This window comes from Aptenodytes patagonicus, chromosome 1 (genome assembly GCF_965638725.1).
Source record: "Aptenodytes patagonicus chromosome 1, bAptPat1.pri.cur, whole genome shotgun sequence".
Taxonomy (NCBI): Eukaryota; Metazoa; Chordata; class Aves; order Sphenisciformes; family Spheniscidae; genus Aptenodytes; species Aptenodytes patagonicus.
This window is the reverse complement of record NC_134949.1, coordinates 202,061,480-202,087,151: the sequence shown is the minus strand read 5'-3', so window position 1 is coordinate 202,087,151 and position 25,672 is coordinate 202,061,480. Positions and strand designations below refer to the sequence as shown.

At 42.0% G+C, this 25,672-nt stretch overlaps 1 protein-coding gene across 4 annotated transcripts in view; it reads right to left on the bottom strand.

Annotated features, from left to right (window-relative positions):
• Positions 1–573: 573 nt before the first annotated feature.
• Positions 574–25,672, bottom strand: part of STARD13 (StAR related lipid transfer domain containing 13) — a 300,044-nt gene continuing 274,945 nt past the window's right edge. For all 4 annotated transcript variants that reach the window (XM_076364265.1, XM_076364266.1, XM_076364269.1 and 1 more), the window contains 10 exons: positions 20,942–22,320; positions 19,342–19,515; positions 17,105–17,264; positions 12,862–13,060; positions 10,014–10,221; positions 8,971–9,085; positions 7,974–8,195; positions 5,771–5,988; positions 1,356–1,532; positions 574–977 (listed from right to left, as the gene is read on the bottom strand). In XM_076364265.1, coding sequence (XP_076220380.1) covers positions 860–977; positions 1,356–1,532; positions 5,771–5,988; positions 7,974–8,195; positions 8,971–9,085; positions 10,014–10,221; positions 12,862–13,060; positions 17,105–17,264; positions 19,342–19,515; positions 20,942–22,320 — 2,970 coding nt within the window. In that variant the 3' untranslated portion in view covers positions 574–859. The remainder of the gene's footprint in view (positions 978–1,355; positions 1,533–5,770; positions 5,989–7,973; positions 8,196–8,970; positions 9,086–10,013; positions 10,222–12,861; positions 13,061–17,104; positions 17,265–19,341; positions 19,516–20,941; positions 22,321–25,672) is intronic.

The following is a 25,672-nucleotide window of genomic DNA, read 5'->3' as shown; positions in this document are numbered from 1 at the left end:
ATGAGCAGTTGCTTTGAACGCTGCACATACTGAGGTTCTCTAGCGGCAGATATACCATTAATTAAGGCAATAGGTAAGTTTTCAACACCTTGTACTAACAGTCACAAACTTTCTGCAGCTGAATATAAATGGCCTTCAAAATGTCTATCTCAGTTACATTTCCATGTATTTTATTTGGTGAAACTGATCCACTCCTCATTATTTTTAAACGTACAGTAACCTCCTTCCTCCTTAGTTCTTCTAATTCTTCCTACATCTATTTCTAGGTACCTTCTCACAGCATACACAAACACGAAACATATTTGAGAACAGGCGTTTCTGTTATCACACGGATTATGCCCGGTAGCCCTGTGATAATAGCAAACACAGCTTATGTAGCAGTGACACACTAAAAGACAAATGACAGATTCATTTAAGGTCCAACTGATGCAAGTGATTTGCACTGAGTTATATACAAAATAATTAATTTATACATATACATATATATATAGATATAATATAGATAAATATATACATACTGTACATAATTTATTTACAATTAAAATATGCTTCTTAGAAGCCTTTAAATACCAGAGTTATGTAACACACAAGTAATGGCAATAGACTGATTTTAAAGTAATTATGATAAAAGCTCTCTGAAGAAATGTTTACTTCAATAATTGAAATTAATACAGAAGGGATGTGATGGGGAGGAGGTAAGTCTCCAGAATAAAAGAACTTTCCTATAAAATTCCTGTTTCACCTTTGTACAGACCCGAGTCTGGTCAGACTTCTGTAGCTTAAATAAGATCTTTGCTTTCAGCCTTCCTGTTCCCTGCCAGACCCCAATTTACGCTCACACGCTCCCGGGAACACTTCCTCAGATTTTAGTTTCTGGTCCCTCGGCAATCAGAGGCTGAAATGAGTTTCTGATCCTGGCAACTTCTGCTGCACACAGATGTCCAAAGCCTTTGTTGTACCACTCTGGGGAATGTCCTCTGAAGAAATGGAAAGACAATTATTGAGAAACTCAAAGACTCAAGAAATATGCCCCGCAGGAACAGGCTTGCCATGCTTCCTACTCCCTGCTGCCCATGGTGGTGGCGGGGACATCAAATACTTGTCATTGTAAGTGTACTCTGAAGTTCTCCCTTGCAGTAATCAAATAAGCAGATTTTATTTCTATGATCACATTGTAACAGTGGTAGACGCTGAGCAGAGAAATGAGCTTGGTGGATAGAAAAAGCTGCAGGAAGACTCCAAAGCAGCAAAGCTACGTTGACCATGCCCTCTGTTCCCAACACCTCCTCCCTTCCTGAGCTGGAGGGTTTTGCCCTGCTGAATGGACATCTGCTTTTTGCAGGTGGCATACTTACTTTAGGTCAATTCTGCAGATATGGGTCAGCCTGGCTTTTCCTGAGCCACATGGCTCTATCAAGTACTGAGAGTCCATCACGATGGCTCGCACAGCTCCCATAAGAGGAGCCTCTTCGTGCTCCACAGAGATAGCAACCAGCATGCACATCCCCTTTGGCAAATCAGTCCTCCAAGTCCTGCAGCAACACATTCAAGATGGAATCACTTTAGTAACAAAACTTTTGGGCACACGAGTAAGAACCTGAATTAAAGTCACAGTTTGCTTGTCTGCCTATCCTTGTTGTTGCCTGCAATGCCACTGGACTGTCCTAGGAGTCCCTGGAGGGGTTTTGTGTTCCAAGTTTGTTGTCACTATTGCTGACAACAGGCCACAGAAACTTATCAAGCTCAGATTTTAGAGCTAGATCCCCTCTTGTAAATGTATTAATTTTAACAGTGGATACCATAATTTTGATAAGAACTGCTCAGAGGTTTGGGAATACATTGGTACATGAGGAGGCAAATCAAAACTCCCACCTTCTGAAATGACTCAGGGAAAGACCTTGCAGTTGATGCTATGTACATTATTTTCCTGAAGTACAATATCCACCTGATGCTGCTGTTGTCCCCCCACCCCAGTTGGGAGTCTGACCATGACGTGGAATGGCCACCCATCTATGCTGCTGCAGGCTCCAGCTGGAGAAGTTTTGCTTCTCCACACGAGCATTTTGTAACCATCATGTGTTACAGGGCATGATACAGCCTTTTGCAGATAGACAGAAGTTTTGGAAAGGACATAAAGTGAGCACAAGCCATCCAACAAAGGCTGAAATGTTGGATTGCAGCCATGCAGATTTACAAAACAACAAATACAGTTTAGCACAGCAGAAATCCTCACTACTACCCACACTGACTGCTGAAACTCCAAGAACATGTTTCAAGGGCATCTGAATTAAAAAAAAAGTGTCCTTTCATGACAAGCATTTATTTAATCAATGACATTAATGTACAATACTCTTGGTGATGATAAGTATAAATGCAGCACGTTTTACCAGGATGTTCTGCTGCTTATATCCACTGACACACAGCAGCTGAGGAAAGTCTCCTCAGGTGGTTGGTGGCAATTACATGATGGTCATTTGCCACCACACACTCCAAGTAGCAATGGCAAAGTAGAGTCTTACATGGTTTATTTGTTGCAATAGCCAAAGGCTAAAACTTCATGTTTACTCCCTTAGGAATGATAGTGAAGTTGAGGCTCCCTTTCTTTAGGTAGGCTTTGGTTTGCTACCGAGCAAACATTTGAACCAACGTCCTCGCCAACTATCCTAGAAGGACCGGTCAACCAAGCACCCACAGAGGCATCACTTAGCCATTTGCTTCCTTCCTCCTCACTGTCACTCCAAAAAGAGACATCTCTTGGAAAGGTCCTCCTCCTTTCCAATGCCACACAGCAAGAACCAACAAGCTTTTTGCAGTCTCTGCTAACATAATCATGTGCTCGTCTACCTCTTCTCCCAACAGGATCTATGCTCCGTGTTCTTTTCTCTTACAGGAGGAAAGGGGCATTTTCTCGATCATAGAACCACATTCTGTCTCACCACTGTTACACAACTATTGAGTAAATTTTACTTGGGAAAAAGTAATGTAACCGTGAAATTTCATGAGCGTGTCACCATATATGTCAGTTAGCTAATGATAGGTAGTTAGTTTCTTATTATCCATGTGTTTCTTTTTACAAGCAGTCAGGTTTTGGGCTAGCCTGTTAAGATGTATTTTTATTTTGAGCTCTCTCAGTCATTTCATTTTTTCCCCCTCTCCCAAGTTTCTAGCCTCTCTGACATGCTGCAGAAGTTTTCCACCAGGTTCATGAGACCTAGACTTTAATACTTAGCATTTTTTTCTTGTTCTGTAAGCATTCGCTACATATTCTGGTGTCTCACATCTTTCTCATCTGCCTTGACTCTCACAGGATAGGTCTATGCTCTTTCCTATGCTGTGGGAAGAAATGAGAAATTCCCACTGTGCTGTGTAATGTGCATCATCTTGCCATGGACTGTCTGAGACAGGGATTATGCTACCTTGGGAAGTATCATGTTTTAGCAGGTAAGCTGCTTTCAAGGACTGTTGAAGTTTGGACTTCAGCAGATAATTTTAACATTCTGCATTTTTCTTATATGAAATTGAGCTGTTATTCAAGACAATGCGGGAGGATACTGACTTCAGAAGGTTTTACATGTGTCTGTGCATTAATAAAAATGATGAGCTAGCTTGGCAGATGAAACACATGGAGAGTAGGAGATCACACCTCAGATCTGCTGTGAAATGCTGAACCATCTACTGTGAATGCCTGCACAGTGCTTAGATGTGACCGTATCATCTTGGTAACTACGTGGCACTTACTTGGGCCATTTGTGAAGTGGAAAACTATGTATCCCAGAGATTGCAGAAGATTTATGATTCCTATTCCCAGTTATACAGATTTAGGCCAGTTTCTGTAGTTCTCTAAATATCTTAACAGTAGTAAAAACAGACGTGACACCTAACTCGCAGAGGTGCTGTGATACTTAACGAACATTAAACACTTGAGGAATCTTTAATGAAAAGTGATGCCTGTGCAGGGCAGCTAAGTGCTGCGTCAGATCCCAGGCATATGAAACATTGCCCCTATCCTCTTACCATTAGAGTCTTCTCAAGGGAGCCTAATCCACTTGTTATGACTGTCAAATTGAAAAAAAAAAAAGAACGACTAAGTTTATCCTTTCACAGCCAAAAGTTTGATTGGGAAGGGGAAAATTGCCGTCCGTTAAAATATATTAATTCATGTCCCCAGAGGTGAATTATAATTTCACTGTTCACTTCCCACCAATCATAAGGTATCAAATTGACTGCGATATCGCTGGCTAACCTTGCTCTAGACTTAATCATATAAATCAAAAGAGATAAACAACAGAATCTGACAGATCTGCCTGACGGCTGTTTTCAGCCCTTAAAATCCCACCAGGATTCAGTTTTATGATATGTATTTCAGTCCTTGGGAGTCATTCTGCCTGGGTTAGTGAAAACAATGAGAACTCGATGGCAAGGTTTTTCTTTAACTGATGTGACTGCACAGCAGGTCTTTAAAGAACATCAAACACCATGAAACGTAATACTGAACTAAGTGGCAAATAAGAGGACAGAATTACGGTCATCAAAACCTCCCCACCACTCCCAGGCAATCTTCTTGGTGCTGTGTGGAGGGCCAAATTTATCACTGGTTTAAGTCACTAATATTATGTAAGAAAATTAATTCTAAAGTAATTAATTTAGCCCAGTATACTGTGGGAAGGCAAAGGAAATAATAGAGTAATGGGAGAGTTGGTGTTTTCACATTATAAAGAACTTACACAAAATATTTTTAAAATCTTCCCCTAAGAGTTAGAATAATTATTCCCTTATACCGACAATATCTGCATGTTATCATTCTCTAAGAGAATACTGAAGTTCATAGAAGGGATGTACTATTACAATTATTTTTTATAGGGCTCATCTTTTTCCTTCAGTCTTTGTTCCCTCTAATACAATTCTGACTCACTGGACTATTTCCTTTGTCAAAATTGCTGAGTATTTCTCTGGCATATCATTTCAATCAAAGAAAGCAGAGACCAAGAACGGGAATGCACAAAATCGCCCTGAAATAAATAACTTCGGACTGACCCTGTAAGTGAAATATGTCAGCAGCTTCACAGTAGCTCCTAGCAAGCCAAGGGCCAGGATTTCAAAGGCAGAAGATGCATAAGAGAAGTTTATTTTGTCTGTTCTGTACAGGCAGATAGACAATGGCAGAAATTGGACTGAATTTAGAATACTGATACACAGCTATACATTTACTTGAGAGATGTCATGCCCTGGAAGACAGTTAGAACATGTATCTACTGCCTCTTTCTGTTCATTTCCACACTAGGATTTTTATGGGTTAGCATTTCTTGGTCTACAAAGACTCCAACTGCAAATCTAAAATAACAACTTATATAGACACCATATAAAAACCTCAGCTTAAAAGCATCACTATCTTCTCTACTAAACATTTGGCTCTTAAACATCAAACATTCCCCAGAGAACACCAAAAGCAGCGTAAAAACCAACTGGGTTCTATTTGCACTGTTTTGACAACAAACAAAGCTAAGAGAGAACAGCAGCTATTATCAGACATCTGTTCTAAGGAAGAAATTATATTTATGGCCTCAGGAGTATGTGCTGCTCAAATTACATCAGAGAAAAGGTCATCATGCTCTAGGTGTACAATTTTAATTCAGTTTGAAAAATCAACACTGCTGCCCAGAAGTAGAGTTCTCGAAGCACAATTATACAGATACGAAGGCTGAGATAAGACCAGATCTTCCTTGTATGCACTGCAGGAATCAAAGGTACTGGAGGACTGTCCTTAGCTTACCTTAGAACAACAAAATCTCGGACAGGATGAGGAGCCATGCTGTTCAAAACATACTGGTAAACTTCTGTCTGCTTGTCCAGGCTCTCAACCACCTTCCACTGCAAGAAGTCCTCGTCCCAGAGGTGACGTTCTCTCAACACTCGGTTCAGGACAACTGATGGGGGGGCTTCAACTTCCACTGAGGCTTTCCAAAGCCTTAGGGGGTTCCCATCCCCAACCTGGAGCAAAGTAACAAAGAACATAAAACCCCATGATCTATACGCATATGTTCAGCAGAGGATAACTGATGACAGAATCTTGGTATGGGTATCTGGCTTCAGCTTAAGAGCATGCGTATTTCCCTGCTAACCATTACTATTAGTGCTGTTGCTCTTCTGTATGTGAAAACATGCATACTAGTCCTGGATGGAAAACTGAAGTGATACGTTACTTCTGCTCTCACACCAGCGTATATCTGGACCAGTTCCTATAGTGCCAGTGGAGTTGCTGTATTATTTCTGGTGTGACAGACACTTTTTCAATCCCAAGCATCCTAAGTGTAATGAAGAATATGTGTGCGTAGAAGTAAAAACAGATGAAAGGAAAGACCGAAACCCTGGGCTGAAATAAAGCTACCACCTCGGGCAATCTGATGCACTAGCTGGTACTGAGGGTCAATTAACTCTCCTGGTTAATCGGTGGAAGAGCAGAACACACATTGATTCACTTATGTGTCAGATACACAGATGTTTGCTCCTCAAAATAGCCGCAAGGGAAGTATTGGGAAAATGCCTTTCAAAGAAGGAACACACAAACTGCTTGCTAACTCGTCCTAGCTCATGGGTCCTGTTACTTGTTACATTTCCACAGCATGCAAGAAGGGGAGTAGAAAGTGCTAGGCTGTGTAAAAGATGAATATCCTAAATTCCACATGTACAGCATTTCTGCATGGTTTTAGGGCTGTCATATTTCAGGCAGCAAACAAGTTAACTGTAAGCACTGGGTCTTGCAAACCCTGCTTTTCTAACCCCTCCCTACCCTGGCATCCTCACATACCAATGCTAGTGCTCCAGAAACCTCCAGCACCTCCCACAGACCCAGGATTGCGTTCCCAGAAACCCAAGTCCCACCTTAAATTATTTTACGTTGTTATAATTTCTCCTCCCCAAAGCTCTCAGTTCCCCCATCCTCCTGCCCTAGAGCCTCAGGGGCTCCCAATCCCCTCTGTAGTCTCACATGCCCTTGACCCCAGACCTGTGCATGCCCCTATTCACTCCCTCCCCTCTCCCACATCCTACTCCCACCTGAGCCCTGTTACTCCTTCCCCAACCTCCTGCAGTCCCTCCCTGGAGAGGTCACTCACAGAAGCTGACTACAAACCAGAGTAACTGTGATTTCTTTGCCCTAACAGAGGGGTTGCACTTTCCCAAATGGGGGTAATGCTGCCTCTGGCCCCTAAGACCCCCTGCCCCCTCACCATCCAGATCCCATACTCTTCCCAGTGCCCTTCCCCTACCTTACTCATGTCACCCACCCCTAATCCACCCCCTCCTCTCGGTAGCTGCTGGTTTGCAGACCTCTGTTTTTCCATTGCATTTCCAGCAGCCCTGAACCCCACTGCCTGCAGGGACCCTGCAGCACCCTCCTCCTGGCTGCAATGGTCTGGCTTTCCCTGCAGAAGTGACGGATCCTGGAACAACTTCAGAAATTTCGATAAAGGTTGCAGATATCAAAAATCCACTGGAAACAACGACAAGAGGATCAGGGATAAAACTAGCCGTATGGCTGGCCTGACTAAGTAAAGCAGCGGGCAGCCTGAAGAGGGCTTTTAAAACCTGTGATCTGACTGTGTTCTCCAAACTGCTGGCAAACAACAGGAGACGGTCAGAAACTTTGCCTGTCCCCCAACCAAAGAGCTTACCCAGGTAATGTTATCTGTTGTTAAACTCTCAGCTTGCTCTCCGGTTGCGTTGTTTGCTGTATCACTTACTTTATCCATTTTGGAGACCTTAGCTTGCTTTGTGTGCCTTTTCCTGGAATCTCATACTTGAATGACTACTATATTACATTTTTAACTGCTTTTAGTAGTCTTTTTTAAAAAAATCCTGTGCCTCACCAGACAGAAGGGTATGTATTTAGCCATGCAACAAGTCAGGGTGTCCCATAGCTAGGCTGTATTTTGCTTTGGTTTCTTTACTGCTTCTTCCACGTCTCCCCAGATTACCTTTTTGTAGGCGAGTTCTGTGTTCTCTATACTGGAACACGTGACCCATCCTTTGAATTTCTCTTTTGCTTCTTTCTGGAGATTCTGCATGAGACTTTCCAGGTACATCTGATAGTTCCCTCCTTCCTCATCCACTTGTTTCCCTAGCTCGTCCAGGGTGGGAGAATGCACTTCTGCGTCGACATAGGAGTTTCGGGACTGGGTGACCATCTCATGCGGGACCTGTGCCACAGAAGGGAGGGAAAACACACAGGGAAAACCTCCTGCTGAGAACTTTTCCTTAAGGTAATGGCTGATGGACCATTCAGCATCCAATTGCAATGAGCCTATGACCTGTAAAATGGATACCTATTTCTGTCTTTGCTTATTATGCAAGAGGAGAAATCAAGGTAGTATTATGAAACAGTCCATGGCTCAGAACAGCACTACTCATGCAGAACCGTATTAGACTGACCGACTGTATGTCAATACACCTGTGTTACTCCTCCAGCCCCCAGAAAAGTTGCCTTGTGCTTCTGGGGAAGTGAGATATGAGCATTATATCTCCTTCACCTGCAGTGAAAGATGCAGGGAGACTGCATCTCCCTATGTAATTTTAACTTTATTGCATGACACACAGCAATAAAGTGTATCAGCTCTTCTTTTTGAGATGAATAAGTTTTAATTGAGGTGTTAAAAGCTTTATAATAACATGAAATGTTAAAACAGCAGATTTTTATTTTAATTAGACTAAAATTTCCTAATCCAGTAATTTGGGTTGAAAACTGCCACAGAGTAATCACTCTGCATTTTTAATAGTTGTGTCTTTGAATGCTAGAAGGGAACAGTCATAAAGAAATGAGATAAATAAACTTTAGATGGAGCAAGTTTACAAATAAGTGAGGCACCATCAATCTCTGAGCTAATACAAGACAGAAAATGTAAGCATAAACATAAATACTTCAAAGGATGCTGCATTATGTGGCCATGAATAATGCCGTTTGAGTCTCGCACTCACCTCAAAAAGTTTGTTGCATTCCATTATCATGTGAGCAAGTCCCTGAGTAGCTGCCAGGTTTTCACTGAGGTCCTTCTGATCTGGCTTCCCTGTTGCATATTTTTTCTGTATTACTCTGTAATTGAATTCAGTGTCTCAGGTAAAAAGAGTTGAATCTTTTTAATATGAAAGCAAACAGCAGCAGGATGTTCAGAACACCAGAGAGAAAAGTCTATCTTTCGTTTTTATTTATCACAAAGATTGCTCAGACTGTTGGGCCTTTTTTAAAGAAAAAATGTTTACCTAAAATACTGTTGAGCCAAAGGTAAAAGCAGGAAAGGTTATGCATGTCCTGCATTAGGTGTTGTACATTTTGGAATGGGCTTCTAACGGACATGATGTACAGTGGTTTACGCCGTTACTGCTTAAAGCACTTGCTTGGATGCTGGTTATACACATACATGACCAAGAATCTCAGTGTATTCTGAACCAGATGGGGGAAAAAAAAAAGTCAGAAGGGACATCAAGTTGGGACCACTAATGTTTAGCAGGGTCTACGCCCTGTTTAGTCTACACTCACCATGTTACACGCCATCTTAATGTGGCCTGAAATAAACTCAGTTTCCCAGTGGCAGAATGTAGCCAGAAAATACAGAGTGAAAAACCACTCACTGAAAATCTACATATTAAAATCCTTTAAAACATTGTCAATCTTTGACTTCAAACAGAGCAAAATCAGGCCCTTTCCCTTCACAGAAGCCAACATTACTTATGCAAAACTCACTAGTGCCCCATTGAAATTTCGCATGGAAAGCAGGCACTGCATATTCACCACAGACAGCCAGAAATGCCTGCTGGGCTTGTGAAAACACCTTCTGTGCATGTACAAGTGTGCTTCTGGCTCTGCAGCATGGACTTTCCCCTCTCACTGAAGCTATGCCCTGTGTAATGTGTGCTGGAAAGCAGATGCTTTGGAAAATTTTATCCTGCATACCTTTAGAAACACTGAAAGCATCATTTTGTATTAAGGATATGACTATTTACAGTGTTGAGAAGAAACTTACCTCGGTGAGCTTTCTTTCTTCGCTATATTGAGATGGAAGAGGGAAGGGGCCAGACAAACAGCTATGTTCATAGGAGTCATCTGATTCTCCTCCACGGAGGTGACGTCGCTCAGGAAGCACAGCAGAGTCTGCAAAACCTCCCGGTTCTCATCAGACATCAGCATGATGGCTGCCTGCACCGCCTGCAGCCGCTGCTCCTTGGGGACGTCTGAGGAAAAGCAAGGGACGTTCAGGGTGGTCAGTTGTAAGATCAGATAAGGAGCCAGGAACAAGACAGAGTTAGCACAGGCATTCACACTCTGGGAATGGCTTTCTGAAGAGGCAGATGACAGGGGACTAAGAGGTGAAGACCAGCTGGTTGTTGGAGGGCTGTGGTATTTGCTTCTCCATCAAGCACAGCTAGCCTAGCCAGCGTATGACATTTCTCTGCTCGTTTGAAAGGCTCTTCCCCAAGAAAGAGACTGAACTTCATTTAAAGTTTATGAAGGGAGAGTAGTACTCGGTACTCATATCTTTAAATGGTATTTTTCAGGTTTCTTTTGTCCCCTGGGAAGACAGTTCATAGAGAAGAAGACTGGCCAGCCCTTTAAGTCATAGGTAAACATTAGGCAACTGAGAGTTTTAGGGAAATGGGGAAAGTTTCATCAATGCTATGCCATATAGACTACTACAGTAATCATCTCATGCCCAATCCTCTGCATTACAGCAAACCAAGCCATTCTGGATATATGAAAAAGGTCCTGGATATATGAAAAAGATCTTCAGTGAGGCCCAGAACATCAGAAATCCCTTGCCAATACATTAGGAGAGTAAAAATCCTTCCTAACTTCACATTAATAATTTGTTAAACAGGATGAAGAGGAAGAAAAACTCCCAGCTACAGATTTATTTAATTGCAGACATTATGAAATACAATTGGTATCCCAGCAATTTGCAACATTATTTCTGTGAAAGGACTTTTGTCAGTACTGTCTAAAACAGAAAAATATGTTTGTTGTTGGTCGCATGGAAAAAACCCCACTGCTACTCATTCTTAATCCAAACGTTGGTCTCCAGTGTTTACAGAGCCCATCTTTTCCCGTTCCCACCTTGTTTAAACAGACCCATCCTCAAGTCTTTCTGAAATCCTTTAAAGTACTGGTACAGTTCAAGAAAATCTTTCCTAGCACTTTTTTTCCCCTCCAATCAGTGTAAAGAAGAGTTCTTCAGACTTCCCACTGCAGTACCATGCAGGGTTACAGAGTCAGCCCGTGCCCCTTTTCACAGAATTTTTTTGTTGGCTGGTAGCAATGTTTCACTGTTCAGCCTTTTGGCTGTTGTGAATCCTAATGCCAGGCTCCCGACTCGGAGATGGGGATTCCTTCTGGCTACAGACCTAGTAACGCTGATGACATTAAGCTCTGCCATGTCTCTTTTCCTTTGGCAAGGGGGTAGTTTACTTGCAGGCGCTCCTGTGGCAAGATAGGACATTCCAAATTTTCATCAAGAGATAGTTTAAAGGCGATTTGTTTCCAAGGACATGTAGAATGTCCTTCCAGTGGATAATCTTCTCCTTGGCCACTGCACTACGGAAACAATTGTGACTGCCGTTTTATTAACACCAAGAATTTCTGTTGCTTTTCTGAACAAGCTTGCTGATGTGTGCATAGGCAGACAAGACCTGCAACTTGTAAGCAGGAAAGAAGAGGGGGAAATGATGGTCCAGGGCTAGGCACCAACTGTTTCAGTTCACTTGTGTCCCAAGACATCATGTATGACCAAATCCACTAAAGTTATTTGTGATGCTGTCTCTCACGTGCAAGATCACAGCATTTCCCTACCAGCTACAGACACTGTGATGTTAAATACATTAGTGACTATGCGCCACAGACAGATTTTTACAGTAAAGGGAGGTACAGAAGTAACTTAGATTCTTTAGCACTGGGATTATACAGTGTTTAAAAATGGCTTTCTATTGTTTTGGCAGCTGAAATGTCTGCAAGTGAAAAGACTAGACACACTTCTCTTTAGTGCTTCCAATTATTTGGCTTAGGCTGGCTGGCTACGCTTTTCTGTATCTGCCGGTGCACCGGCTGACTGGCCTTCATAATGGACATTGTCAGGAAAAAACTCTAATTCCTCTGGCTTTTCAGTGTTTTCCTCATTGTTTGTTTCTCCCTTGGCCTGGCGAACAGATACACAGTCATTTCCTGATTTACAGGGATTTTCATCGTTCTGATGCATTTGAGTCTCAGATTTTGCTGAAGACTGCTTACACTGAAATGAAAAGAAATCCTCTGGTTTTTTTCTTTCTCTATGACATCTTTACATAGGAGCTGAGGATGTAAATGAAGGCAGCTTGTTGCTTGCATGTATATTTTATTGACTATAATGAAAAGGCAAATAATCAAAAGTCACAGCAAGGAAAGGGACTGCACCGGCTCATTTTCTCATGGTCAAGTACCACTTCTCCATGCCCAGAAGATCACTTGTATTGAGATGTCTGCATGAAATGAGCCCAGAGTTTAAAGAAATCTGACAAAAACATGAGTCTTCACGCTTTTTATGTCCATGACAGCCTGTCCTTCTGGCTTTGTTCTGATTGTGAGGCTGATATTTTCAAAGCTTCTCAAGATTTGAACACTGTCTTTCCATTAAATTTGCTAATATTTTGACATTGAAACCTTTAGGCAGTTCTAAAAATCTCTCAGTGAAAGATTTTGAGGGCAGAGAGGTTCTTTTATACATCTCAAAGGTAAGCAGAAAGAATCCCACCCAGCGTTAACATACCAAAATTATTTACAATATATTATTATACAATATATAATATTGTATAAATGTTTATAATAATGAAAATATTGCAACTTACATTGGTAGATGTGTAGAAAAGTCTCTCCTAGCTTACTTGTGAGGAGAGGTTCTGGTAAGTCCCTGAAAAATTGCTTTACCATGTCTGCCACATCATATGCCGACTGGTCTTCATAGCTGACGTTTTCTGGGGAGCTCTCATTCATCTGACGTAGGGCCTGGATTCGGGATTTCACTCCAGATTTTCGAAACAGACCCACCTAAAAAAGCACCGTGTTGAATTGAGTTAAAAAAAGAAAAGTTAATTAAAGAATATGTATATATAAAAGAAAATCTATTACAGGGGACTTAGATCATGACCAAAGTTTGGGTTGCTTATTTTACTCTAGGCAAGAACAAAAGAAACATGTGCAAATGTGATGGTCATGACTTGCCCACAGTCTGGTAGGCAAGTGCACGGTTTCATGGTAGGACTGTAAGAGTTAATAACGCTGCTGCTCTGTATCCCAGCCTAGAGGGAGAGTTCAGAGTGCATGTGGTTTCCCTGCTGCCTGAAGAGTTTAAGCAAGATGCTCAGCTGATAGAAATCAGCAGTGGCTTGCTTGGCTTCGGTGACTGTCTGTTGATTTACTCCAGATGAGAATCTGGTGCCTCATGTTTATTTGGGTATATATTTTGAAGACTAACAAGAAAATATTATGCTCAGCTAAGTATTAAATGCTGAGCAAAAGATTAGTAAATCCTGGTAAAGCATTAAAATCAAGACCAAATCTATTTTTTCCCCTTCCTGCTTCCAACAGTTCCCCCAAATCCCATTGAAAACCCCAGTTTGAAAGCGGGGGCCACAGAAGGATTACTTGTGCAGTATCACTAAGATACATTTTTATCCTGTTTGCCTTCTATTCTAAAGGAAGCGGTAATTCTTCAAATGATGCCTTCACCGCAGCGCTGCCCTTTTACGTCCTTCTTGCCAGTGGAATTCCCCTGGGGGAGAATTCCTGAGCCTCAACCACATTATTTATTCCCAAGTGAGTTTACAGTGTTTCATTTGGGAAGTGTTAGCACTGTCTTCCTTCAGTTTTGCAGGGGAAAAGGTGAAATACTGAGAAAGACGTACGAAAAAGCTGCATTTCAGGTTTGGAGTTACAGTCTGTAACTGTTCCTCCATGCCCGCTGTCTCGCTGGTGGTCTGTTCAGCTTTCTGTGTGGCGTAGTCCACCAACAAAAATGTGTAAAGGCAAGAAAATAATGCCTTTTGGCCTTCCTCCCCTCACTTCTGCCAGCACAGAGTTCACGCTGGTCCTTCCTCTCCCTAGAACACTTCCCATGCTCAGGAACATGGTATTAAGGACTTTTGTTAACTCGCACATTAATGACACTAATTACATACTATGTAGCTCTGTGAGGGAATGTATTTATTTATATGGAGATGAACTGCTACACCAGACTGGCTGTGAGCGGCTCTTCTGCTATGTCTTCTTATTGATGAATTTAGCATTGCTCATGTGCTGTATTTATGTGTAGGAAGTAAAGAACTGGAGTGTGCCCTGTGTACATCCCAGCGCACTGTATTTCTGTTCACGGGTGAAGCTCTGCTCTTCGTTCTGACAAGAGAATAAACGAAAGAGCATCTGGCTCTCTTCATCTGGTTTTCCCTTTCCCTTTCTCGTCTTCTTTTTAAATCCCTTTTCCTCTTAGAAATGTGTGCTGAAGATGCAGAAGGACCCATTCTATCCAAAAAATACAGTTTTGGCGTGTGGTAGATAAATGTGAGAGCAGAGGCTCAGTTCTCTGCTTTTGATGGTAAGTGTCCTTGCTGGGGTATAAAGAACCTTTAAAAACTTCCAGCTAAGTCTGATTCAAGAGGTCAGACATCAAATCTCACCTGCGCTATCTCCTGCTGCACATCATTCTGCTACTCTTGATCTCTGTTTTTGTTTAATGACATTTATCCAAACCCCTATTTCCCTTTTTCTTGGAAAAGATCACAATTAATCAAAAGAGGACAGTTCTTCACTTGATAGAAAAAGATGTTTTGGGCTCTGTTCTGCAACATTACAGATTCATTCAGTAAATAAAATGGGACTACAAATCCAGTGATTTATCAGAGGTTAGTCTGGCCCAATCTCTTTATTATCCTCATGCTGTGGATCATCTGCCCTGCAAGTAGCCATATGATGCATGACAGAAATAAAGATGCAGTTGACAAAGGCGAAGCAGTTTCTATTTCACAAATTGAAACTGAATAATACATCCCACAAATAATGGTGAGGCTCCTCATACTATCTTAGACATTTCAGTGCCAGGAGCCAGACCTTACAATGATTTAGAGCAACCTCAACTTTACCAAGTGCATGCAGTAGAAGCTCTGATGCCTGTTCGGGACTCCAGACTGCCTTCTGCAGTGCATAGAAGAGACAGATAAGCAAGACGCTGGGGGAGACTGGAGGCTGCTCAGACTTCTGGCCGGGCATTAGGAGACTTTGAATTAAATGGGAACAAAGGGAGTGACTGTAAAGCAGAGAAGCTGAATTGTCTGGAGGGTTTTGGCCTAGAAAGTTTTTTGGTGGAAAGATATTTTAAATGGTCCCCATCTGTACTTCTCCTCCTTCATTTTCTATTCAATATTTTCCCAATTCCACTCTGAGTGGAAACTCAAGCTGAGTTGAAATGGCCCTTCACGTAGCTCTGATGCTTCCCAGCAACTAAACCCTCCCTCTCAGAGCAGATATTTGTCTGAGACTGCCCACGGACACTTCTTTTGACTGCCTCAAATCTCTCAAGAGCTTTTTCTTTCTCTTTGGTTTTACCCTCTCTTTTACTTTCTCCCCCCTCTCTCGTTCTCTTTCTTCCTATTGCTCTGCCACTTAGCTGACAAGCCCATCCCTATCCCCGCATCTCCTGTTGCTCATACTTGGGCAAGTGTCTCCTCCTCTAATCCCATCACTGATTCCAGGCTTGCTGCATCATTTTCTTCCTACACTGGGTTTCCCCGCGCAGTACACAAACCCAGATTACCACAGCGATAACCAGGCATGTCAGCTACTGAATATATTGCTTCTAGTTGTCTCTATGCATCTTCTCCTTCCATCCCCTATTAATATATTTCCAACAGGCTATTCCTCCCACCCCTCAACTCCCGTACTACATATGGTAGGCAGAACTCATCTCACCTCACCTCACTTTTGACACCCGGGAGTTAGATGTCAAAGTCTGACCACTACAGGATCTCTTTACAGTCAACAGAGAGAAAGGATAGGAAGGGCCTGTGTCTCCCCACTGGCTGTAAAGGGAAACAGCTGTGATTCACAGCTAGGCATTTAATTTTTAGACTTCCATTTTGGGGAAGATGACTGTCACCTAACAAAACGACCTGAACAGCAACAGAATGGTGATCAGATAATGGAAAAATTCAGAACTGACCAATTCCATCCTTTTCGTGTGCTCAGAGCTAGGAAAGTAGCAAGGTCTGCGGAGTAAAATGCTGGTTGCTCCTTTTGAACTTACAACTATCTAAAAGCAGTTATGGAAGAGGTCGTATGACACAAAGTCAGTAATAGTAGAGGACTGAACTCAATCAGGCAGGGGTTTCTCCCAGTCCTATGTTTGTAAAGATACAGATCCTCATGCTTAGGGGAAGAACAGTAAAAATGTGATTTGTATGTCCCTGCTCTGTAGCTAAAGGGAATCAAAAAGTCTGAAATACTTTGAGCATGAGGGTCTCCCAGCTGGCTTGTTGCAGCTAAGAACACTATAAAAGGAAATGTACCGTAATGGCTTTGGCATTGAACCCCTGCTGACCTAACTCTATCTGGATATATCTGACTTTGTCAACAGAATATTTTGAATATTTTGCTGAGCTTGCTCTCTATTCTTGGACTTTTCTTTCTTTGCTAAGTAAATAAAACCTTTTGTACCATATCTTGTGAAATGGTGAATGCAGTTAACCCTCAGTGGCAACAGTCAAGTATAAGCAGTGCAGATACAGGTAGAAGCTGGGAGTCCTGAGCTGATTCAATAGACATGAAAATCTCATGTCATTCCTTGAGGTAGACTATTGTATACAAATCAGCAGGACTGTTATAGCTACAAGAATTCAACAGATTAGCCGGACATAAATCTCAAAATGGCAAACCATTAGTATTGGCACCAGGTATCAAATCACGAGATGAGATCTGGGCCCAACATGAGATATAACAATCTTCAAATAATTCTGGTACTAAGTACAAAAAGGTTAACCCTTGCTTGCTTAGGGTGGCTTTTCAGAAAAAAAATCAACCGAGTCCCTGGAATAAAGTTCACACCTGATCTAGACAGTTACTCCGTAAGTAGCGTAGTGCTTGCTGTATGCTCTGGGGAAGAGGCTGTCCCGTTCTCTGGACGTGAACTATCAGAGGCACACCGAAGACATTCTTATCCTTGTAGTCAGGGACTTTCATCCTCTTCATGAACTTTGGCACAGACCTGAAAATTAACACGAACAGGCTGCATGAAAACATCAGAGTATTTACACAGTCTCTCTGAGTAACACTGCTGGCAGAAATTGGTAACTGGGGCCACCTCCTTTTTTATAAAGATGGTGAAATAATGTTTAATGCACAATACACGGACACTTTACAATCTGTATAATTGATGGATTTCTTGACAAGTCTTATAAGTAGATGGCCTCTGGCTCTAAGATATAGCATAACAATCTGCTCTAACAAAAACCTTTTACTAAGGCAGTTGTCATCCAGCTGAAGGCAACATGGTTTAAAGCATCCATTAGGGACTCAAAGAAATGGCACAGCAAAGCATAGTGGAGACAGAATCTGAGAGAAAAGGAGGTTCAGACCTCTAACATGCTGAATGGTTTTTAATACTACCAGTTACATGATTTAGCACTTCTATTGACTAACAATTTACAGTAATAAATGATGGTGGGAAATCCCTATGTGCCAGATTCATCCCTGGTGTTATATGATTTATTCTGGTTGAGTAACTTAAGAGAAGCTGGTGAGCTTGCTTTCTTCCAAAAATGATGGTAAAAACGAGAACAAACTGGATTCCCTTTGTGGCAGTCATGACTGCAGTGGAATTAAAAAAAAAAGAAGGATTAATATGACCTGAATGTGACAAAGATTTTTCTCAACTGTGTGGGAAGGAGATAAAACTTGGATTAAATGACCTACTGAAGGAGTACAACATAGAACTTTACAGCTATTTAGAGTCCCACTCTTACAAATCCCTAGAGACTGATTATACAAACTGAAGAAATATTTACCAGGAGGTAAAACCTATGTACAAACAGCAGGATCTAGAATTTGCTGCATTCTAGTCTGCTTATTTGGAGTTGGTTAAGGTGAGATTCATTTCAGTACAGACGTTGTCAGCTAGCAGCAGGGAGCTGCACCAAAGGAGAACAGTGATCTGGGGGTTCATCTTCTTGAATTTTAGCTCTCTAATGGAGATTTAGAAAGAGTTAGCAGTCCAGACTGCTTCTATACAAACTGTGGAGTGAGGCACCTCTGGAGGGTGACCCAGACCCCCGAGCCTTGGATAGAATGAGCTGCCTTTGGAGTTGCTGTCTTTTTTCACTGACCACAGACAGCTGACCCGACTTGCTCCGATTACAACTTTCGGAGTGGCTGATGTCAGTGAGGTGAATCTCACATGTAGTCCCTTGTATGTATTCTTCCATTTCTAAAGGAAAACTTGTCTTATCTAGCTCAGCTGAATTTAGTGGGATTTTGGTGAAGTGCTTTGAACATGGAAATCACAATGTAATTGTCAAGTCATATCATTTTTGGACTCAGTATCTCTGTGTATTAGGGAAAGTTTCTGTTATCCTTTTGATTATTTGTCAGATACTTATAATCTCTTATCTATGCCCATTTCCATTCCAGTATACTTCAGTCCGCATGGCCCATCAGGGTTTGTATGCTATTAAACATGCAGATTTCTGTAGCCAGCTGCTACAGAAGGAGCCACATTGCCAGCTTTCATGTCCATCTGCCCTTGCTCCACTCTCTGAGTGACCAGGTAGCTGTTACAGCTGCTACGGCTGCAAGCTCCCTCTAACGCAAGTCCAGGACTAGGCCAAAGCTTACATCTTTTGATCTGCAGAGAAAAGTCCCGTAACTGTTCTAACCCTTCTTTTAAAGCACAAACAAACCAATATCAAATACATTAAGTATCATCAGCAGCTGTTTCTTTTCGAATCACGAAACGAATTCTGGGGAAGACTTACTGTAAACATTTCCTACTTTTAATCACTCTCTCCTACTCCTGTTTATTTTTCTGGAACTGGAGTGCTGTTAGAGAGGCTGGGGTTGTCTCTCTGTTAGAGCACAGGAATAAAGTTAGATTTCCAGGATCTATTTCTGACTTTGCCACTGAGTCACTAGGCAGCAATGGATTAAAGGGGACAGTTTCAAATTCTACAGTTGAAGTCAATTGTTCCTCCTAATTGCATTTACTGAATTTACTATCAGAATAACAGAATTAGGAGAAACTATTTTCTTCTAAAAATATCTCTCTTCCAGTTATCGATGGCACTCACCAGGTCCAGCCATGTTTGTTTGACATGGAGTACTTTTCCATGATGGCAGTAAGACGAAGCAGAGAGAATTTTTGCAGTAGATTCAGTTGGGCTGCTGACTGGTTGCTGATGTGAAGTGATGCAACAGAGTGGCTCAGGCAATGAGAGATTTGGAAACTATGCCATCGTAATCGCCTTTAGCAAAAGAAACAATAGAAAAATCAGACAACTGCTTTAAGTGGGCAGAAAAGATGGTATACTCTGAGATAGTGCCGGGCAATATACAAAACATATATAAACATACACACACACACATTATGGCTCGTGGTGTGTTGACTGAAAGAAAATGTAGCTTGGAGGCAAATAAAACAATTTGCTCAATCTCTTTAATTTTGGAAATGCCCAAGCTTTGATTTTTTTAATGTTAGATTTAGAAGTGGGTGTGGGTCCTGTCCATGTACTCAGGGAAGCAGTGCTGCCTGCTGTGCCCTTTAGCCCACACATTTGCAACAGGATGTGGGAGATCCAGATTCAAATGTTCTCTCCCTGACTCAGAACCGGGATTTGATGCCTGGTCCCTCACCTCCCAGGGGACCAGCCTGACCACCAAGGTTTTTGGAGATGAGGTTCTCCAAATATCTCTATTATTAAATACTGAAGGATTTTTTGGAGAAGGGATTGAACCCTGTGTCTCCTTGGCAAGAGCCGTAACCACCAAGCTATTGAGCCACTCACATCTTCTCTTTACTCCAATGCACTTTCTTTATATACTGGATACATTGGAAAAAAACTCATTTCAGTTTCTTGTTTTGCTAAACATGAGCTCTGGCTCAAATCCTAAAAACTTTGGCACTGCTCATTTACTCAGTAGTTTCCTCGAGTTCACTTGCTTGTGATGGTGGTGAGCAAGCATGGGCAGCAGTAAACCATGGCACGGCAGAATCCTCTGTGAGGACGTGACAAGACTGATGGCAAATCAGAAAAGACCAGGTATTTTCTCACTGCTTTTGCATGTACAAAGCCACCCTACACACAGCAGCATGGATCCCCAAAGGCCTTTAACTAGGACCATGCTCCCTTGGCTCAACAGGAATTCATCCCTCTGACTTAAAACAGGTCTGCAAACTATTAACAAAATCCCACTTTTCACTTTTATTAATAAGTTAATTGTATATCATCATGTCACCCTGTCACGTAAGGGACTGAGGCAGGGTAGGGAAATGCTCTTTGAGCACAAAGGGACACATTTGTAAAGCAGACCAGTGCATTAAAAAAGTGCACAAGGCTACTGATGCATAAATACTGGGGTGCATAACTTAGAAGACAAATTGAAAATACATCCCACAACATATATGGGGTCCTACTATGTAATTAATGGATCAAGAGAGAAAAAAATGCCTTAGTTCGCTCTATTAAATCAATTCTCCATTGATTCCACATAAGAATTTCCATGGCAGGATGTCCCTTCTCCCAAAGTCCCACCCTTCCCTGGGAAGTCCCCATACCCATACAGGATGAGTACAACTGTAATGGTACCCTGCACCTTCTGACTCCCAGGCTGAAAGCTTCTGCTTCATTATTTCACATTCTATGGATTTGTGTACAAAATTTTGCTACCTACCTGCTTGGCCTTGTAAGCGATGCTCCCACCCCAGAGTCTCTCCTGTCCCTAACACCAGTGGCTTCGGATTCATTCAGGGACATTCCATCTCTATCCATGTCACTCGGTGTGGTCCGGCCATCAGAGACAGAGTTTCCTTCAAAATCAAGTGTGATCTGTGTGGGTGACTGGAAAGGCAATGACGGAGATTCCCTGACTGACGCATCATCAACTGGCAGACCTGGCAACACATTCTTTGACCAGCCATCTACCACCTCCTGGAGTCCATTGACATGTTGCAAAATGTCATCTAAATGAGGAAAAAGGACATCTTTCTCTAAGTCCAGGAGGTCCCCAGTACTAGCATACAAGTGGGAACCTGGCACATTGTCATAAATACTAATTCTGCTCTCTTTAGGACAGCAAGCCATCAACCCGGACTCTTTTGGAGTAGAGCAGTTCTGCTTTCCCAAAGAGATGCTGCCTGTCCTCCAGTTTACACTGTTACTGTTGTCTGTAGGTGAGAGGCTTTCAATAGAAAGTGCCTTTGGGAAGGTCCCTGGTTTATGATCCTTGGGAATATGCACAACCAAGTTCTCTTGGGAATGAAATTCATTTTTGCGGTTTTGGTCCACCGCTTGCCGTAAGGCCGTTCCTGCCAGAACATCTAGGTCCTCCAGGTACATCCCGCCTCTCTTGTTTGCTTCATGGCATTTGCGTTCCTTCAAACACGGTGTGCTCACCCCACTGCTGCTGTTTTCGGACTGACTGCTGTCACTGCTGGATTTGGCAGAAAAGGAAAGTCCTCTTTTGACTGAATCTTGTCCTAAGTTTTGGAGATCGCCATTGACTATTTGTACACAGTGCATGTCTTTCAAGGATTTCGGCTCATACTGGAGAACAGGTCCACTTATCTCTAAAGGACCCGTTCTTCCCGAGCCTTTTAGTTTTCCATGCACACCTTTTGCTTTTAGTGTCTCCATGCGTTTTAGAAAGGTTTTTGCTTTGGTTCGTGTTGGTTTCTCATTCTTCAGGTTGTCCTTGGGGGACAGGGCGGTGTTTATCGCAGTGGAGTCTTGCAGCAGTGTGCTTTCTACATCATGCTGACCAGAGCAGTTGCAGGTCTCCCTGGCAGCACTGCTGATGCCGGATTGACTCCTGTTGTCACTTCCCCCACTGCTCTCACTGTGAATAGATGAGACCTCAGGTTCACTCAGATCTGTAAGGACGCTCTCGCTGCTTGTTGTATTTTTCATTTTAATGTCCCCAGAAGATCCATGTCTGTCTGATCGGTGAAGCAAAGCATCAATATCGTCCACCCGAGACCATCGTCTGCTGGTTCTTTGGAAAGTCCATTTATTACTGATAGCACAGAGGTCTTCTTCATCTGAATCTTCACTCTGGAAAACAGCAAGTGGCACATGTTAAAAGCAGGTGCTTTTACTCATTATTTGAATTAATGTGATTGTGCTGCTCCATGTGAGCAACAGGTGGTAAAGTCTCCCTGAACCTAGTTTATGAAAGATTGGTCATCGGTCCTTTCATAACAGCCTCTTTCATTTCATTGTAAAGACTGCAGCGAGCACCTTAACAAGTAAGGAATAAAAGCCTGCTCTATGTTAGAGAGCTCATGAGTCCCATCAATGCCTCTTGGCTTCTGTGGGGTGGATTGCCTGTGCACTGAGCTGTGTAGGACTGATGCCCATAGTGACTGTTTAGAAAAAAAAGGGGTTTGAAAGGTCCAAGTAGAGGGATCCTGACTTGCAGGGATGGTGTAAGATACACACGGTAAAGACTGGGAAGTAGCTGGGTACTACAGCAATGATGTGAGCCATTTAAGAAACCAAGACAGCAAATATCCGGTGCTGTGCTTAGTTTTGCAGTGAGAACTAAGTAAACTTCTATAAACTTCACAGACCAGGTACATCTAACAAGATTTATGTTTCAGGAACATAACTATAGATGAATAGCCACGATGCTTAAAATAACAGTAAAAACCTGATATTTGGAGGTATTGCTTAAGGTGGGTCTGAGTGCAGGCAAAGGAAGGCAGCGAAGGCAGCTGTGGAGGTGTGGGGAGGACGAGCAGCCAGGCTCAGTCCTGGATGGGGCAGCATCTACAATTGAGGTGAGCTTTCCTACAGTGGCAACCGTTGTCTTCATTGCCTTTGCCATCAGAGGCACCCCAAACTTGATGATCTCCAGCCTGCCCCACTGTCTCTGGCTTCCCCTGACGTCTCCTGAAGCAGCAGCAGCCCCACAGCCCTTCCTGGTCTCATCCCTCAGCCTGGGGCACACGGAGTTGTGCTTATGTTTAGGCAGCTCCAGGAGCTACTCTGCAATGCAGACAACATGCGCCTTGAAAAAAATTTGGATAAAAAAGCTCCCTCTATGACATTTTTCTCATCTGTTTGCTCAAAAAAAAAAAAAAAGATGCATCTTCAGCATGAAGTGCGGAGTCAGTGTCGAACTCGCTGTTCTCTAAGGATGCAAAGCCCACAGTTGCTAATGAGTATCCTTCCCTTGACTTTGAACCGGGTTTATACCGCATTATTCTTGTACATTTGTTTTAAAGCAGAACGAACTAACTTCACCTACATGACATCCAAACAGCTCTACACATTCTTGGAAGCAGTATGAAGGCAGTAAAATATGACAGGCTGTCAGACTAAAATGAGGTGCTAAACCAGAAAGACTATTTCAGGACTGGAAAAATTCTCATTTTAAAAGTCTATTATTAGAAGTATTTTTCTATGAAGTTTTGATGGTAAAGTTATCTCCCATCTCTGACTAGCTCTCTGCTGGCCTGTCTAATTGAAAAATGTAAAACAAATTTTACCAGAACCCCCAAAACCTAAATTAATGCAAAACCTCAAAAGATGGAGATTGGGATCAGTAGTGTGCTAGGTCTCAATAATACCATAAGCTTTTGCCAGTTTATCACTTCAAGTTGGCCAGATGTTTTAGATCATGTCCAAACCATAAAATAAAATAAAATGAAATAAAATAAAATAAAATAAAACAAAATAAAATATAGCTATGAAATTTTGGGTTTTGTCATTCCTCTTTTATCTATTAACACTGAGGTGTGCAGTGCTCCTGCAGCTGGTGTTAGTTCACAGGAATGAATAGAGATCTTAGTTCTGCTGCTAGCTAGAGAGAAAAATTAAGCAGCTAGTGAAGCTGCAGGAAGGGCGCTAGAAAAGGCTAATACTACTTTGGCCATTTTGTCTGCAGGGAAGAAATGACATATCAGATAGCTCTACCTTCATTTGAGCTCAACAGTTGTCTGTATGCATATACAGAGCGAAGGACTGCACAGACTCAGGCACTTAAAAATCCATCTATTGTGGTCTTAGTAGTGCCACAAAGTGGATATTTTAAAAACCGCAAGGGTATGTACTTTTAAATATTTAGTAGCGGTAATTATATCTACAAAGCATACCACTGCTGAAGCGTTGATGGCACCAGCCAATAGGATAAAAATATATTTTTTTTATTTGTTGTACATCCCAATATGCCAAAGGGACCATAAAGAAGATTCTTGGCTGACACAAATCCCTGTGGCTGCACTGACATTACTGTATGAACTGACAGGATTTAGCCTGTATTTTCTACAAGCTGGAACTGATTAAACTAGCCAAAGTGGTAGAGACATTGTGAAAAACACCAAGAGGAGAGCACAGAGGAAGAGACAGAAATAAACATAAACTCAGTGGTGAATATACTTTAAATCATTTTTAGAGGAAAATAAGTTTTAAGATTTTTTTTCAAAGAAAATAGAGATGAGCAGAAATGGATATTGGTAGTAAACAAGTTTTGTGTCTAACCACAACAAAGATAGGATTACATTCTGCCCAAGAACCACTCAGAAAATACAGAGGGGTTTTGGTGTCAAAATTTGCAGCTCAATAAAAAAAAGGTTTAGTTTAGTTTTTTTAATTGGTAATGAAACATGCTTGTGTTTCATCAGAAGAAAAATCAGACAAATGAAATATCTGGATACTGAAATGCTGCCATGGTGACTCACTCCAAATTCGGCTACACTGAGAGTCCTGTGACAGAATGTGCTTTTCTTTTGATGGAATCGGTAGAAATTCTGGAAGCCATGAACATCTTGAATGACCCACTGTTCTTCTTAGATATCAGAGTGCCCTGACAAACGAGATTGTCCTAGAAGAAGTGCAGAGAGCACTTTGCCAACCGACATGTCACCAGCTATGGGGACAGTGGATAAAGAGTAGGTCTGAAAGCAACGATTCATCTTACACAGGCGGAGCAGACACCTTGAAGCAGTGACGGTATACTTCTACTGACCTAGGGTGAAATCAAGTGCATGGCTTTGGAGCATATTCAAAAGTCCATTTGTCCATTTAATACCATTATGTTTGGGAAGACGAGAAGGGGCAAGTTTCTTGAGGAGTGACTGATAACATTTGCCAAAGAGAAAGAAGTTTTGATTCACAGATTTGTCACAGTTGATTTAAAATAGTACAGCTTTTTGACCGAGGGTGTACTTGCCTGAGATACAGAGGGACGTTAACAAAAGGCAAAAAGTGGGTTTATCTGCAGTGGAATTCTGCCACATTTTTCCAGCTGGGGGCAGGAATTCTCATAAATCGACAGCTGCAGAAGGCAGTTAATCCAAAGGCTAATCTCTGTCTGTCCAAATCGCTTACAGACATATTTGCAACACATACATGAGGATTTCTGTATGCATCTTGATGAAGCCAAGGGGAAGACAGCAGCCCA